We start from the raw sequence: 15,263 nt of genomic DNA, 5'->3' as shown, positions 1-15,263 counted from the left end.
AAGCAGTAGGATTTAAGCAGTATACAATGCTATTGATCATTTGATCTATTTAAACCGTTATGCTACAGAATGGGAGTCAGTAAATAGTTAACTTTAAACAGAACCTGTTTTACTTGTCAGAAAAATACAGGTTTGAAATCCTTTTCTGTGGATTTATATTAACATAAAATGTCATACATTACTCTTATGTATTCGGTCCAATCACGTTTCATTATGTGTTTGAAAAATTGTGATCAGCTTTCCTCTTCACTTTTAGGCTGTGATGGAAGTGCAGAACTTGCGACCTTCCTACTGGAAGTTTCTACTAAGACTTACACAGGGCAGGTAAGAGCTTCAGTTAATTTCAATCACTTGGAGCTGGATATTCGTGGAGTCAGGCAGTCTCTGAGGACCTTTAAAAGTGGCATTCTAAACTGGATATGGAGGTCTCAGTCTCCACTTATGACAGTACCAATTGTTTATGGTCATATTTCCAAGGTGGGAAACCCAAACTCAGCAATACCATTTAAACTTCGTGCTTGCTGAGTTCAAACTGATCCAATTTTGATCGTTCCCGGGGCCTTATCCTGAGTGTGGGAGTCAGATATTCGATAACAAGCCACATCATAAACTGTTGTGGGAAACAAAATCTTATGTTGTAAAGGGTAGCAGGAGTTGAAAATTGGCTGAGATTGACAAAGATGAACTTAAAAGGTCTTTTGAGCTGGGAAGATATAACTGGTGGTGTGCCACAAGACCATAGCAATCAAGTTGTTACAATACAGCACACATCTGTCCACAGTTTTATAGAAAAACTTGAATGAAGGGACAGTACATATAATTTTCAGATTTGCTGATGAGACAAAGGTAAATCAGACAATAAGTTGTGAAGGTGACATAAAAATACCACAGAGGGTCTGGATAGGTTAATTGATTGGGCAGAAATCTGGCAAGTGGAGTACAATGTGAAATAATCCATTTTGACAGGAAGGATTAAAAAGAAACATATTATCTAAATGGCAAGAGTGGGGTAAGAGTTTGAGACCCAACAAAGACATGGTATGTTATCAGAGCTATCTTCACTCAGAGATTATCTCGATAATGAAAACCTAGCCTTGCATTCTATGTTTTTAAAAAAATGAATCTTGTAGATTTCGATTTTAAAGACATTTGATACAGTCTGGCCCCTGTTAATTTATTTTTTGAAAGTGTCAATGTTCCTAACAGAGCATTAGTTTTACCAAATTAAAATAGTATAATTTACAAAATTTTTTTTCTAAATTCAGGTTTGAGTTTCCTCTTTAAGCTTCCGATACCCAAAGTCTTCAAAGGTATAGCGTCAGTAATGGTAGATTTGCCTGACATTAAGGACAGTTTAGGTTTATGTTTTCACTTATACAACTTTAGAATACTAGTAGAAAAGCCAGCCGAGAATGCCTACCTTTGATATGTTTTGACATGCTGCCTGATGTTTAGAAGAATTTGAGTTTAATTCCCTTGAATGTATCAGCTCTAGCAAATTGTTAGTCTCTTGATTTCATAAAATAGTTATAATGTAAAAGGGAGGCAATTTGATCTGCTGAGTCTATACTGTCCCTCCACAACTGTAATCCAGCTAGTCTCATTTCCCTTGCCCTTTCTTTGTAATCCTACAGTTTTTCTTTGCTTCATATGCTTATTGTGTTTCCTTTTCAAAGCATTGATTGAATCTACTTTTCACTATCATTTCAATCAATTCTTTCCAGATCATGGCCAGCCACTGCATAAGAAAGTTTTCCTCAAATCATTTTTAGTGCTCAGTTCTTTTTGGATCAGTTTCTCCCTTTCTACTCCATCTGGATCTCTCATAATTTTGAATGCACCTATGAAATTTCTCAGCCTTCTCTAAGGAAAACAACTTCATCTTCGCTCATGTATCCATGGAGCTGAATTTGTTTGTCCTTAATGCTATTCTAATATTATGAACATGAATATTATGAAGCAAGCTATCTAAGCCCATTGCATATTTCCTAAAATCTGATGCTCTGCACTATAAAAAGTATACTAGTTGATGCTAAACCAGTGTTTTAAGGAAATCATAATTTCCTTACTTCTGCATTCTGTGCTCCTGTTTATAAAGCGCAAGTTTCTGAAAGCTAAGCTAAAACCCTGGTTTTGTGGGAGCTTGACTTGACCCAGTCATGCTGCTTCTATTGTTCCAACTTTTTTCAAAAAAAAAGCATGGCTTCATAAGCTGTTTACTTTATTGCCTTGAAAGAGATAGCTCATAGCCTATGGCTCAAACCTCTGTTCCGAAAAGAAAGGGCAAACTACATCTCGCAAAACTATAATATTGTTACACATCTCATTTCTATTTAAGAAAGGGTCTGTTGAAAGTACACAATCAGTAACCTTTGCTTGAATCATTGGGAGAGAGCACATACTGAGTGAGACCCAGCAAGAGTGTTTTTTTTCTGGGAATTTAATGTAGAAGGGAAGATATGCTTTTTTTTTGCAGTTTATAAGCACTATGGCATTATAGGAATGATGACCAGTAAATGAGGACTCTTAAGTAACTGATATTAATTGTTAGTAAGCATCTTCCAAAAGGTTTAATCCGAGGGGGTGGGTCATGGCAGGAGACCTCAAAACTGTGGTTTTGTATCCTGCTCTATGTTGAAGGCCAGGAGCATTTCCAGTGCCCTGGGCCAGCATGTGGTCAGGAAATATCTCTAGTTGCAGCTCCTGGAAGCTTGGTCAAAGCTAGATCAGCAGCTGGAGACTTTGTGAAGCATGTACAAGGCAGAAAGTGTTGTGGTAGCACGTACAGAGAGCTGGTCAGACTGCAGGCGAAGACTCCACAGGCAAGAGAGAAAAGGTAACCACCAGGCAGACCATGAGTTCTAATTGGACAGTGCAGGATTCCCTTATGGCCGTTCTCCAGCAAAACGGATATACCACTTTGGATACAGTTGAGGGGAGCAGCCTCTTGAGGGTAAACAGCAACAGCCAAATATGTTGCAGTAGACTCAACTGTCCTGCACGGGAGAGGAGTAAAAAGTATGAGAATGCATTAATGTTTGTGAATTGAATGGTAAGGGGAGCAGACAGGCATTTCATGGCCACTGGCAAGACTCCAAGATGGTATGTTACCTCCCTGGTGCAAGGGTCAAGGATTTCTCGGAGCAGCTGTAGGACATCCAATCAACAGCAGGTGGTTGTGGTAAATGTTAGTGTAACTGATGTAGGTAAAAAGAAGGCAAGAGATCCTAAAAGCAGGATATAGGAATTTTGTAAATACGATGAAAAGCTGGACTTCAAAGGTAAGATCTCAGGATTGTTACCAATGCCACGTGCTAGTCAGTAGAAATCCTAAGGTATAGGAGATGAATACGTGGTTGAAGAACTGGTGTGAGGTGGAGGGTTTTGGATTCCTGGAGTTCTGGGACAGTTGTGGAAAGGTAGGACCAATGCAAACTGTGCAGCTTATTCCTGAGCAGGATTGGGATTGATGACCTAGGAGGAATATTTGCTAGTTGAGGAGGCTTTAAACTAAATGGCAGGTGAAGGTGACAGGCAGTTAGAGGAAGGAGAATCAAGGACAAGAATGAAAGATAGAAAGGAGAATAGAAAAGTGACATGCTTAGAAATCAAGCACCAGGATCAAACAGGAACATCGTAAAACATAATGGGAATGGGATAAATGGTGTTTGAAAAGACAAGTCTTGAGGGTGAAAACAGGTATAAGATAGTCAGGATAATAGAGACATGGCTGCAGGGTTACCTGGGATGGGAACTGAATATCCAAGTGTATTCAGATAAAAAAGGAAAAGGAATGGAGCTGCATTAATGGTTAAAAAGGAAATTAACATAATAGTGATAAAGAAATGATGTAGCATCTGTATAGGTAGAGCTGAGAAATACCAAGGGATGAAAAAGTTACTGGATTTGTACATAGACCCCCAAACGGTAGGGGTGATGTTTGGAATGCCAATAAGCAGGAGATCAGAGGACTGGCAGTAAAGGAAAATCAGTAATTATGCATAACTTTAATCCGCATATAGATTGGGCAAATCAAACTCATGACAATGTTGAGGAGGAATTCCTGGAGCGCTGGAATGTATACAGGGGACATACATCCGACTGTAAAAGTTTCTGTAGGAATATGAAGAGAAAAAGATTCATGAAGATAAATGTGCATACATCCACTGTTCCCGTTGTGGCCTCCCGTACATCGGAGAAACCAAGTGGAGGCTTAGGCACTGCTTTGCGGAACACCTACGTTCAGTTCGCAATAAACAACTACACCTCCCAGTCGTGAACCATTTCAACCCCCCATTCCTTGGGCAACATGTCCATTCTGGGCCTCCTGCATTGCCACAATGATGCCACCCAAAAGCTTCAGGAAGAACATCTCATATTTCGCTTGGGAACCCTGCAGCCCAAGGGTATCAATGTGGACTTCAGAAGTTTCAAAATCTCCCCTCCCCTGACCACACCCAAAACTAGCCCAGCTAGTCCCCGCCTTCCTAACTATTCCTCCCACCTCAAGCCCCACCCCCATCTCCCAGCCACTAACCTCATGCCGCCACCTTGACCTGCCTGTCCTTCCTGGACCGACCTATCCCCTCCCTAACTCCCCACCTACATTCACCTTTACTGGCTCCAACCCCACCTCTTTGACCTGTCTGTCTCCTATCTTTTCCTTTATCCATCTTCTATCCACCTCCCCCTCTCTCCCTATTTATTTCAGAATCCCCTTCCCCTCCCCCATTTCTGAAGAAGGGTCCAGACCTGAAATGTCAGCTTTCCTGCTCCTCTGATGCTGCTTGACCTGCTGTGTTCATCCAGCTTCACACCGTATTATCTCAGATTCCCCAGCATCGGCAGTTCCTAAAATCTCTCATCTTCGGTTGTGAAAATGAAAATACAACTGTTTAGCCATTGTGCTACTTCTTTAGTGGTGGCAAAGTTTCTAGATTTTGCGTCCTCCGGAAGTGGTTATTTTTCCAAATTGGTAAAATAGCAGTGCTATTTTCTAGATTAAGGTAGAGATTGAGAAAGAAAGAAGACCTTCTAGAATCCTTGATGTTATCGGGCTATGTTTCTTTATGCTCTGCTTTCTGCTGTAAGCCATGGCATTCCTTTGTCAATTCTGGTGTCTGAAATTGTTTCATACCATGCTGGATATCTGTACACAACTTTTCATCTCTCAGTATGTTCTATTATTTTGCAAATGTGAATTTCTTGACGCCTTAGTGAGTTTTAATGTCAATTAATTAAAATAGTAATTCCAGGGCAGCTGGTTTTGAATATTTCACCTCAATTGCCTGTGCTTTTCGGATAACCATGGCAGACATATAAAGCCAGTTTAGTCCTCTTTTAAAGCTTTTTTTTAGGCCATTAAATTCTGGGGTATTAAAATCAGATCATGGAAATGGAATATTTATAGGCCATTTTAACTATGATCATAACAGTATTCACCTTTATAATTTTGTTTCAATTAGATTTGCTCTGATGAACAGAAGAGCATTGGATGTTTTTGGCACACAAGCCTCTAGAGACTTCAAAGGATTCATACCAAGACTGGACCCAAGATACACTGTTGTAACACCAGAACTTGATATCCATTCCTGACTTGCTCTGTTTTATTGGCCAGGATAAAATTTTGGAGCAGTGTTTCAGTATTCCTGGCAGGTTCAACAGCAATCAGTAATTCTGGTGTTCTTCCTTTAAAACAAAGTCAATAATTATATTCTTGCTGTTTTCCTTAAAAGAAAGGCTATCTAATTGAGCCCCTCTTCTATAATTAAAAGAAATGTGAATGCTTAAAATACTTTTTATTTGGAACTTAAGTAGCTTCTGTTAATTAATCCAGATTTTGTTACAATTTTTGCTGGTTGTTTTAAATGTTATACACAAACATTCAGTTTATTACAGATGTCATGCCAACAGCATTTTTTTTTAGTAGGGTCTCATCTGTTTTATGTACATATAATATTGAAAGATTTGAGAAACTTAATAATTTTCTCTTACATGGGGACTATGGTTATGGTTTCATTCTTTATAACTAATAGTTGACAAACAAATGAAGTGAACAGAATTTGATGGAAAATAAGTTACATCCAGCTATATAAATTGAACCACCCACTTGTACTGCTGAAGAAACATTGCTTTTACCATTAAATTGTTCTTTATTTTTTTTTGGTCAACAAAGCTCTATTAATTTCCAGGAAATAGTCTGTTTATCGCTAAATGTTATCCACACAGTATCTTAATGAAAGTCTTAGTAACATTTTCCATTGCAGCATTTGTTAATTTTCTTCTAACTGAATGGAATTTTTTATACTGTGGAATATAATAAAAATTATAAAGAATAATTTTGCCTATAAATGGAATGAAGTGTATTTCAGAAGAATAATTTTGTCATGAGAAATTAAAACAAATAAAAGCAATTCAATTTGCAATATTACTGTGAAATTGATCGTAGAGGCTTTTGTTGCGATTAGGCTTCTTGAGCCCTTCAAGTGCTGAAGAGATTTTGCTTCTAATTACGAAACGACAGTCACCAGTAATTTGTCAAAAAATAATGTCGTGTAGAAATTGAAATTATAAATATTTAAAAGTACAATAAATTTAAACCCCTGTCAATTGAATACTGCCACAGAACTTTTAAAAAGTCATTTCAGGACACAGTGTGTAACTGTGTAAAAATTGTTTCATTTGCAGAAAAAAATGGATGTATGCTGGATCTGTAAGAACTTACATTTATCCTACATCTGATGTATAAATTGAGCTGTTTTAGGAACTTGCAATAAAAAACAGATGTTTACCAAGTGATTTGCATATGATGTCAGGAACTACTGTAATATATCACATATGCTGTAATTGAAAATAGTGGTTTCCTAGATCTTATATATGCTAATTATAGAAGACACTGCAGTCACTGTTTTAATCTTAAAATCTAACTATACTGAAGCTGTTCACTTGGACCAAATACATCATTTTCAGTGGTGAGTGAAATTAGAATGGGAAGTGCTATGGTTTCCTGAAGATTTATGCGGACATTATACTAACTCTCATCATAAGTGGTTGGCAGTGACAAAAGCTGTGACTTGTATTCCATCAAATAATTTCTGATTAATAATTAGTAGAATTACAGGTTAATTACCTCATAAAGTAGGACTGATCACATGTTGTGATGGGTTGCTTTGGCACTTTTGATTAAAACTGTGAGCATTCAAATTATTCCAAAATAGAAGCTTGAAATTTTCTCTGATTAAAAGTTAGAGTGGAAGAATTGATTCAAAAACATGTTAAATTTAAAAGGAATTCATGTCTTTTGTTTTTTTTTTAAAAAGAGTTTATTGCTTTGGTGTACATGCATTGAAGAATTACAAAGGGCTAAAGGGCAATTTGTCCCTGTTTATGTATGGCTTATTGTACAAGGAGCTTGAGTTTTGTTCAGGTCAGTGCTCAATTTTCCATACTGCCTTAAATATCTTCCTAGAAATCTTGCTTTTGAAACGCAAAAGAAAACAAAGGGCATGAACCCCTCCAATGTCAGCAGACTCCAGTGTTGTCTATGAAATGTCTTAATTGCAGAGAATGTCATGGCAAATCTGGAGACTATACCATTTAATTGTATTCAATTTTGTAAGGAAAAATCTCAATATGTAAATCATGTGTTAAACTTAATACATTTGTAAAGTAATATAAATAATCATTAATTTTAACCATTAAAATGCAATAAAACATCACTGAGACCAAGTATATTTTTACATATAGTAATAATAGAAGATAGTATTATTTATATATTGTATGTTTTTATTTGTCCCATGGCACTGTTTTGAAGAAAAGTAGAGGTGTTACGCTTAGTGCCCTGACCAGAATTGTCCCTTGATCAACATCACAAAGAACAGATTTCCTGATCATTTTCATACCGTAGGAGTTTGAGTGCAAATTGACACTATTTCATAACAGTGACTGTATGTCAAAAAGTATTTCTTCTTGGTTAGTGGTAGTAACTTGAAGCCAATAATAATTTCTTCAAACTCCCAGTATTTATGCATGTTGTAATCTGCAGTATTTAGTCTTGGATTCCATCATGTGAGGAGATGATGGACTGTATTCATGGTGTATGTTGTTTCTGGACTGAATATTAGCTGTTGCAGCTGTAGAGATCAATTCATAAGTGACCGTCTATTCGACAGCTAGCACAGATGAATAGCATTGACCTGAGATGCACTGATGTTTTTTGTCCTGTTGGAAATAATTGTTCATTGATGTTTTGTATGCTGTATAAAATATGTTTTGTCTATCTGTATGTAAACATTCCTAATTTTGTGCAATTGCACATGGGGTGTCTCATGTAATCATACTTTTACTGTTACCTTTGTTCCCATGATATATATGGGTACCCTTTATATATATTTTTCAAACCCGTTCCAATTAATTAAAAACCATCTATTTTCTTCAATACAGTTTTCTTTTAAAAGCCACCACCATGATTTTGATCAATCTTGATGAGTGAATTAATATGAATTAATAAAGGCGATATGCTCTTATCAAATCTGAAGAAAGAGTCAATTATGCCCTGATACTGGAATTCCAAATGTCTTTGTCATTTTTGCATTTTTAAATGATTTTTTGCAATGAGTGAGCAATCATGTTGTTCAATGGATTTCTTTCTTGCTTTTTGTAGCAGAAAGAGAAACAAATAACAATTGATTTTTCATGTTTAGCTACTGCAAAAGAAAATTACAATTAAATTGTATTTACTTTATGCTGATCCTTGTAGCGACATTAAGATATTGTTCTGTCTTTGAATTGTTGCAACCTTTAATAGTTTTCCAGTCGATATGGCAGACAACATGCATCAGGACACTGCAGGTGGAATGTCCCTAATGCGGAGCTTTATCTGGATAGCTGCCCGAGAAATGTTAGACAATTAAAAACTAACTCCTAACTTAACAGTCTACCTGCACCCAATTCCACAAATCAACCTAACCCAATAACCACCTCATTTCTCCCCCAGCCATTTGGCTACCTTCTGCTACCCTACCCAACCCAACCCAACTAATCACTCACCAGCAATTCACTTCACCCACCTCACCCTATCATCCACCTACCCATTCACGCACCCTGACCACCAACCCCACCTTAATCATTCACACAGTGCCCACCTCATTCACTCACTTATGGGAAATGGTGGCATCGTAATAACATCACTGGACTAATAATTAACAACCTCCGATAATGTTCTGAAACATGAGTTTAAATCCCGCTTTGGAAAATAGTGAAATTTGAATTCAGTGAAATTTGGAATCAAAACCTAGCCTCATGTTGACTATTATCCATTGTCATTAAAATCCACCTTGTTCACAAATGTCCTTTACTGTGGACCCTTAACAGCATAGTTGATTCTGAGCTGGCTAATGGGCATTTAGGAATCAGCAATCAATGCAAGTCAAGCCTTTGAGGCCTACATTCCATAAATGAATAAATCTACTTATCCACCTACCCAATCTCCCAACTGGGGTAGCATTGTAGTGTGAATGTTATTGGACTAATAACTATTTAATGTAATATCTCCAAGTTTGCAGGCAATGCTGAGCTGTAAGGCAAATGCAGAGATATTTCAGTGTTTCTTGGACAAATTGAATGAGTGGGCAAATTTTTGGTAGATACAATATAATGTGGATAAATGGGATGCTCACTGGTTTGGTAGCAAAAACAAGAAGTGCATTATTATTTGAATGGCGATAAGTTGGAAAAGGGGGCAGGGTGCAATGAGACCCAAGTGCCCTGTGAACCTGTCGCTGAATGTAAACATACATGTGCAACAGGCAGAAAAGAAAGAAATGGTTTTAAGTTCTGGTAAAGATTTGTAGTTCAGGCTGTGGGTGAGTTTGTTCACTTGCTTGCCGAGCTGGCTTGTTCTCGTTTAGATGTTTCGTCAGCATGCTAGGTGTCATCATCATTGGACCCCCTGATGAAGCAATGTTGATCTACTCTGCTTCGAATTTATACTGTCTACTCCGTTATGGTGAGTAGTGTCATTTCCAGTTTTGACCTGTGTGGGTTTGTATATGGGGCCTAATTCTGTATATTTGTTGATTTCATTATGGGTGGAGAACCTTGCCTCTAAGAATTCCCGTGTGTTTCTATGTTTGGCTTGGGCTACTGTGGTTGCCTTGTCCCAGTTGAACTGATATTGAGGTGAGCTAACTGATGCTCATGTATTCTGATGGCTAGTTTCCTTCCTGTCTGTCTGACATAATGTTTGTGGATGTTATATTTTTGAGCATATGACCAATGGGGAATTCCAAACCTCCATACACAGAAAAGCAGCCTACTTTGATCAAATCCTCAATTTCCACAACAACCACCCCAATGTGCACAAACAAAGCTGCATTACGACACTATTTAAATGGGCTATGACACACTGCAACACTCTGGAACTATGCAGGAAAGAGGATATACAAAAATCTTCCCTATGAACTGATATCCCTGCAACTTCATCCACAGATGCCTACTAAATAGACAATAATGGGAGGACACAGTACACCCTGACACATTGGTCACATTGCCCTACTTCAAGAACATATCAGAACTGGCAACGAGACTCCTAAGACTACTAGGAATCATGGTGGCACACAAGCTCACAGTCACTCTATGACAAACATGCATAAGGATTAAAGACCCCATTCCCACAACATGCAGAATGAACATGGTTTACAAAATACCATGCAACGACTGCCCCAAGCATTACATCGGAAAGAGGAAGAAAACTAGCTATCAGAATACATGAACATCAGTTGGCAGCAAAATGGCACAACGAACTTGCCTTAATATTGGTACACTCGGACAATGAAGCCCATCAGTTTAATTGGGTCGAGGTAACCATAGTAGCTCAAGCCAAACATAGACGTGCACAGGAATTCCTAGAGGCATGGTTCTCCACCAGTAATGCAATCAGCAAACATATAGAATTGGATCCCATATACAAACCCACACAGATCAAAACTAGAAATGACACTACTCACCATAACAGACTAGACAGTATAAATTTCAAGTGGAGTAGAACAACATCACTGCATCGGAGGTCTCACTGATGATGTCACCTAACACAGTGACAAAATGTCTGAACGGAAGTAGGACAGCTCGACGAGCAAGTGTACAACCTCAAGGAAAATGGTACATTGGCCTTTGCCACAAGAGGATTCAAATACAGGACAGGGATGTGTTGCTGCAATTGCACCTTGGTGAGACTATGCCTCAAATATTATGTGCCATTTTCATCTCTTTATCTGAGGAAGGATGTGCCTTTCATGAAGGGAGTGTTACAAATACTACCAGACTGATTCCTGGCATGGCAAGTGGAGAGAGACTGAATCAATTAGGACTATATCCACTGGAGTTTAGAAGCATGAGTGGGATCATATAGAAACCTGTAAAATTCTAACAGGACTGGAGAGAGTAAATGGAAGAATAATGTTCCCACTGACTGGAGAATGTAGAGCCAGGGGTGCAGTGTAGACTATTTAGGACTGAAAAAAAAACAAAGCTGCTAGAAAAGCTCAGCAGGTCTGGCACATCTGTGAAAGAAAAAACAGAGTTAACGTTTTAGGTCCAGTGACCCTTCCTCAGAACGTTAACTCTGCTTTTTCTTTCACAGATGCTGCCAGACCTGCTGAGCTTTTCCAGCAACTTTGTTTTTGTTCCAAAGTCTAAATACTTTCTGTGATATGAGGAATCATTACTGTCCTTCAATGTCAACACCTGAGGATGCTTGAGGACCCAATGAGAGACTGAGGGCATGAATTAGAATTGAGAAGGTAAGGAGGTCATAAGCGATCATTATGTTAATAATCATATTTCATTCACTTCTGAAATCCTCATTGTGTGTCATATGCCATATGTCTGTCTGACCTTTAATCCACCGCATAGCCAGAATCTTCTCCCTAAATCTAAACCTATTTAACCAAAGCAGTTGAAATGGTTACTAACTGGTATTTGAGATATAAGAACAGTTATCATTCGTTGTGTTTTACTTAACCCAGTTGAGTCCAACTTGTGAAAGGCCACTAGTAAAGCCATCTGTATTATAAAAAGCCATCACAAGTGTCGTATTTATTTGTAATTTGTAAAGACTGGTGAAGAAGTTGTGCCTAGGGTTCCAGAATTGCTGGAATGGTGAGCATAGGCAAAGAGTAAAGCTTTATTTATAATGTAATGTTTAATTTATACATCTTTCCAATAGTAGTTTGAAACTTGTATCTTCCATTCATGTCTTTGAGCTTCCTCACCAGTTTTTGGAAGGTACCTATGTGGTAGTGCATAGTGATATAATTGCAACAGATTGTGATGTGGAATCAACTTGATTGGAAGTGAGGAAGAATAAGTGACAGCTATTACAAGTGGGAGTCAACCACAGGCCCCTGAAGATTTGCTTCAATGTAGGGCAATATATAAATTATGAAATGATGGAGACATGAAAGAAGGTTTCCAAAATTGTCATGGGTGATTTTAATTTACATGTGGACTGAAAAAAATCAGATGGATAAGGGTAAGATGGAAGATGTATTGTGAATCAGCGTTGTTTCTTACAGTGGTATGTTGCACAACAGACCTAGGGATAGGCTTTTTACATTGAGTAATGTGAAATGTGGTAGGATTGATAAAAGATCTCATTGTTAAGGATCCACCAGGGGATAGCAGTCACAATGTGGTAAAATTTCAAATTCAGCTTTAGGGAGAGCAACTCATGTTGCAAACCAGGGCTATCAATCTATATATGGGCAATTACAGAGGAATAAAGAAAAAGTTGTATATTCCATAATGCAGAGAAATTTTTTTATTTTGGTCCAAAGAAATGACTTAATGATGAGATTGAACCACCCAGGATTAACAAAAAGAGTATCCAATCCAAAACAATGACAGGCAAAGTGGCAAAACTAGTGGTGGCCAGAGGTTTGGGAATCTTTTAGAAATTATTAGCCGATGACTGAAAAGCCAATAAAGAAGGAAAAAAAATTGATTATGAAAATAAATTAACTAGAAATGTAACAATAGACATCAAGAGCTTCTACAGATACAGCAATAAAGAAAGTATTTAAAGTGATTATGAGACTAAAGTGATTAGAGGATGCAAGTGGGGAATTAAAAATGGAAGAAAGGGAAATGGCAGGTAACTTATATCAATATTTCGCCTATGTCTGTGCTGGAAGACAGTATAAAAATCACAAATTTAACAGATGAGCAATGTGCAAAAGGGAGGAAAGATCTTGTAATCATTTCTATCATCACAGACAAAGTATTTGACAAACCAGGAGATTATGGTCAGACAAGTTGCCAGGATCTAATGGCCTGCATTCAAGGATTTGAAATGATGTGGCTGCAGAGAAAGTGGACAGTGAAGAAGGCTCTCTCAGAATAAAGTGGGACCTTGATGAGATGGGCCAATGGACTGAAGAGTAGCTGATAGAGTTTAATTTAGATAAATATGACAATTTGCATTTTGCTAAGGCAAGCCAGGACAGGACATTTCAGTTAGTAGTAGAGCCATGGATGGGGTGATGTTATTGAACAAAGAGACCTAGGGGTGCAGGTGCATCATTCCTTGAAAGTGAAGTCACAAGTGGTCAGGGTGATAAAGAAGGCATTTGGCACACATGCCTTGGTTGGCCAGCCTATTAAGAATAGGAATTAAGATGTGATGTTGCATCTGCACAGGATACTGATGAGGCCACTTTTAGAATGCTACATTCAATTCTAGTTTCCCTGTTAGAGGAAAGAATTTGTCAAACTTGAAAGGTTTCAGAAAAGACTCATAAGGTTGTTGCTGGGATTAGAGGGTTTGATTACAGGGAGAGGCTGAAAGGCTAGTACTTTTATTTCCTGGACTGTCAGAGACTGAGGGTGACCTTTATAGAAGTTTATAAAATCATGAGGGACATGGATAGGCTGAATAGCCAAGGTCTTTTTCCCCAGGGAGGGGAATTCCAAAACTAGAGGGCATAAGTTTAAGGTGAGAGGGAAAATATTTAAAAGGAACCTGAGGGGCAACTTTCTCATGCAGAGGGCAGTGTGTGAATGGAAACAGCTGACAGAGGCAGTGGTGCAGGTGGGTACTATAACAACATAAAAGGCATCTGTATGGCTATATGCATAGGAAGGGTTTAGATGGATATGGGTCAGACGTTGGCCCAGTTTGGGATATCTGGTTGACTCGGATGTGTTGATCCAAAGGATCTGCTTCTGTCCTGCACAACTCTATGACTTCCAGGAGGGTTCCAGCTGTTTGAAAAACAGCTAATGTGACATCTCTGTTCAAGAAAGTGATGGAGACAGAAAGCAGGAAAGAATAGGCTAATTAGCCGAACATCTGTCATTGGGAAAAACCTAGATCCCATTATTCAAGAAGTAGCAGGAGGTTTTTAAAAGCTTAATGCTTTCAAGTAGCCTCAACATGGTTTTATGGAAGGGAAATTATGTTTAACAATTTGCTGGAATTCTTTGAAGTTACAACAGACAGTGATAAAGGGGAACTGTAGTTGTAACGTAATTGGGTTTTAAGGAAGTACAATGGCGCAGTTGTTAGCACTACTGCATTGCAGCACCAGGCATCTGGGTTCAATTCCACCCTTGGGTGACTGTGTGGAGTTTGCATGTTCTTCCTGTGTATGCATGGGTTAGCCCTCAGTGCTCTGATTGCTCCAAATGACCAAAGTTGTATATTTTAGGTGGATTGGCCACGCTAGATTGCCCATAGTGTCCAGGGATGTGCAGACTTGGTGAGTTAGCTATGGTAAATGTGGGGTTATGGGAATAGGGTGGTGAGATGCTCTTTGGAGGTTCAGTGCAGACTCCTTACACTGAATGGCCTCTTTCTGCACTGTAGAGATTCTGTAATCCTCAGTATTTGATAAGGTGCTGCGTAAAAGGATATTGCACAGAATAGAAGCGGCATTTGGAGAAGAAGCTGGAAACTTTGAGAGCCTACAACCAATAGATTAATTCCTCTCATGTCACTTGATCAAAATCCCGGAATTCCCTCCCTAATGGCATTGTGAGCCTATCTAAAGCAAATTGACCATAACAATTAAAGAAGGCAGCGTGCCATTACATTCTCTAGGCCAACTAGGAGTGGGCAATAAATGCTGGCTGCACCAGTCATACCCCCAAACATAAATGAATAAAATATATTATAACGTCTGCAGTCCTGCTACATCCCATCATGAACAGGGATGTACAAATAAATAATTAACAGCAGACAACACAAATATTAGACTCCACATATA

The 15,263-nt window shown here is 38.4% G+C and overlaps 1 protein-coding gene across 3 annotated transcripts in view; it reads left to right on the top strand.

Moving 5' to 3' along the window:
- tmem135 (transmembrane protein 135) overlaps positions 1-8,558 on the top strand; it is a 420,432-nt gene extending 411,874 nt beyond the window's left edge. For all 3 annotated transcript variants that reach the window (XM_059646563.1, XM_048532215.2, XM_048532214.2), the window contains 2 exons: positions 257-324; positions 5,466-8,558. In XM_059646563.1, the coding sequence (XP_059502546.1) occupies positions 257-324; positions 5,466-5,595 (198 nt within the window). In that variant the 3' untranslated portion in view covers positions 5,596-8,558. The remainder of the gene's footprint in view (positions 1-256; positions 325-5,465) is intronic.
- The last annotated feature ends 6,705 nt before the right edge of the window (positions 8,559-15,263 follow it).

Source organism: Stegostoma tigrinum, chromosome 6 (assembly GCF_030684315.1).
Source record: "Stegostoma tigrinum isolate sSteTig4 chromosome 6, sSteTig4.hap1, whole genome shotgun sequence".
In the NCBI taxonomy this organism is placed as follows: domain Eukaryota; kingdom Metazoa; phylum Chordata; class Chondrichthyes; order Orectolobiformes; family Stegostomatidae; genus Stegostoma; species Stegostoma tigrinum.
The sequence above is the reverse complement of the archived record's forward strand: the minus strand, read 5'-3'. Positions and strand labels throughout refer to the sequence as shown.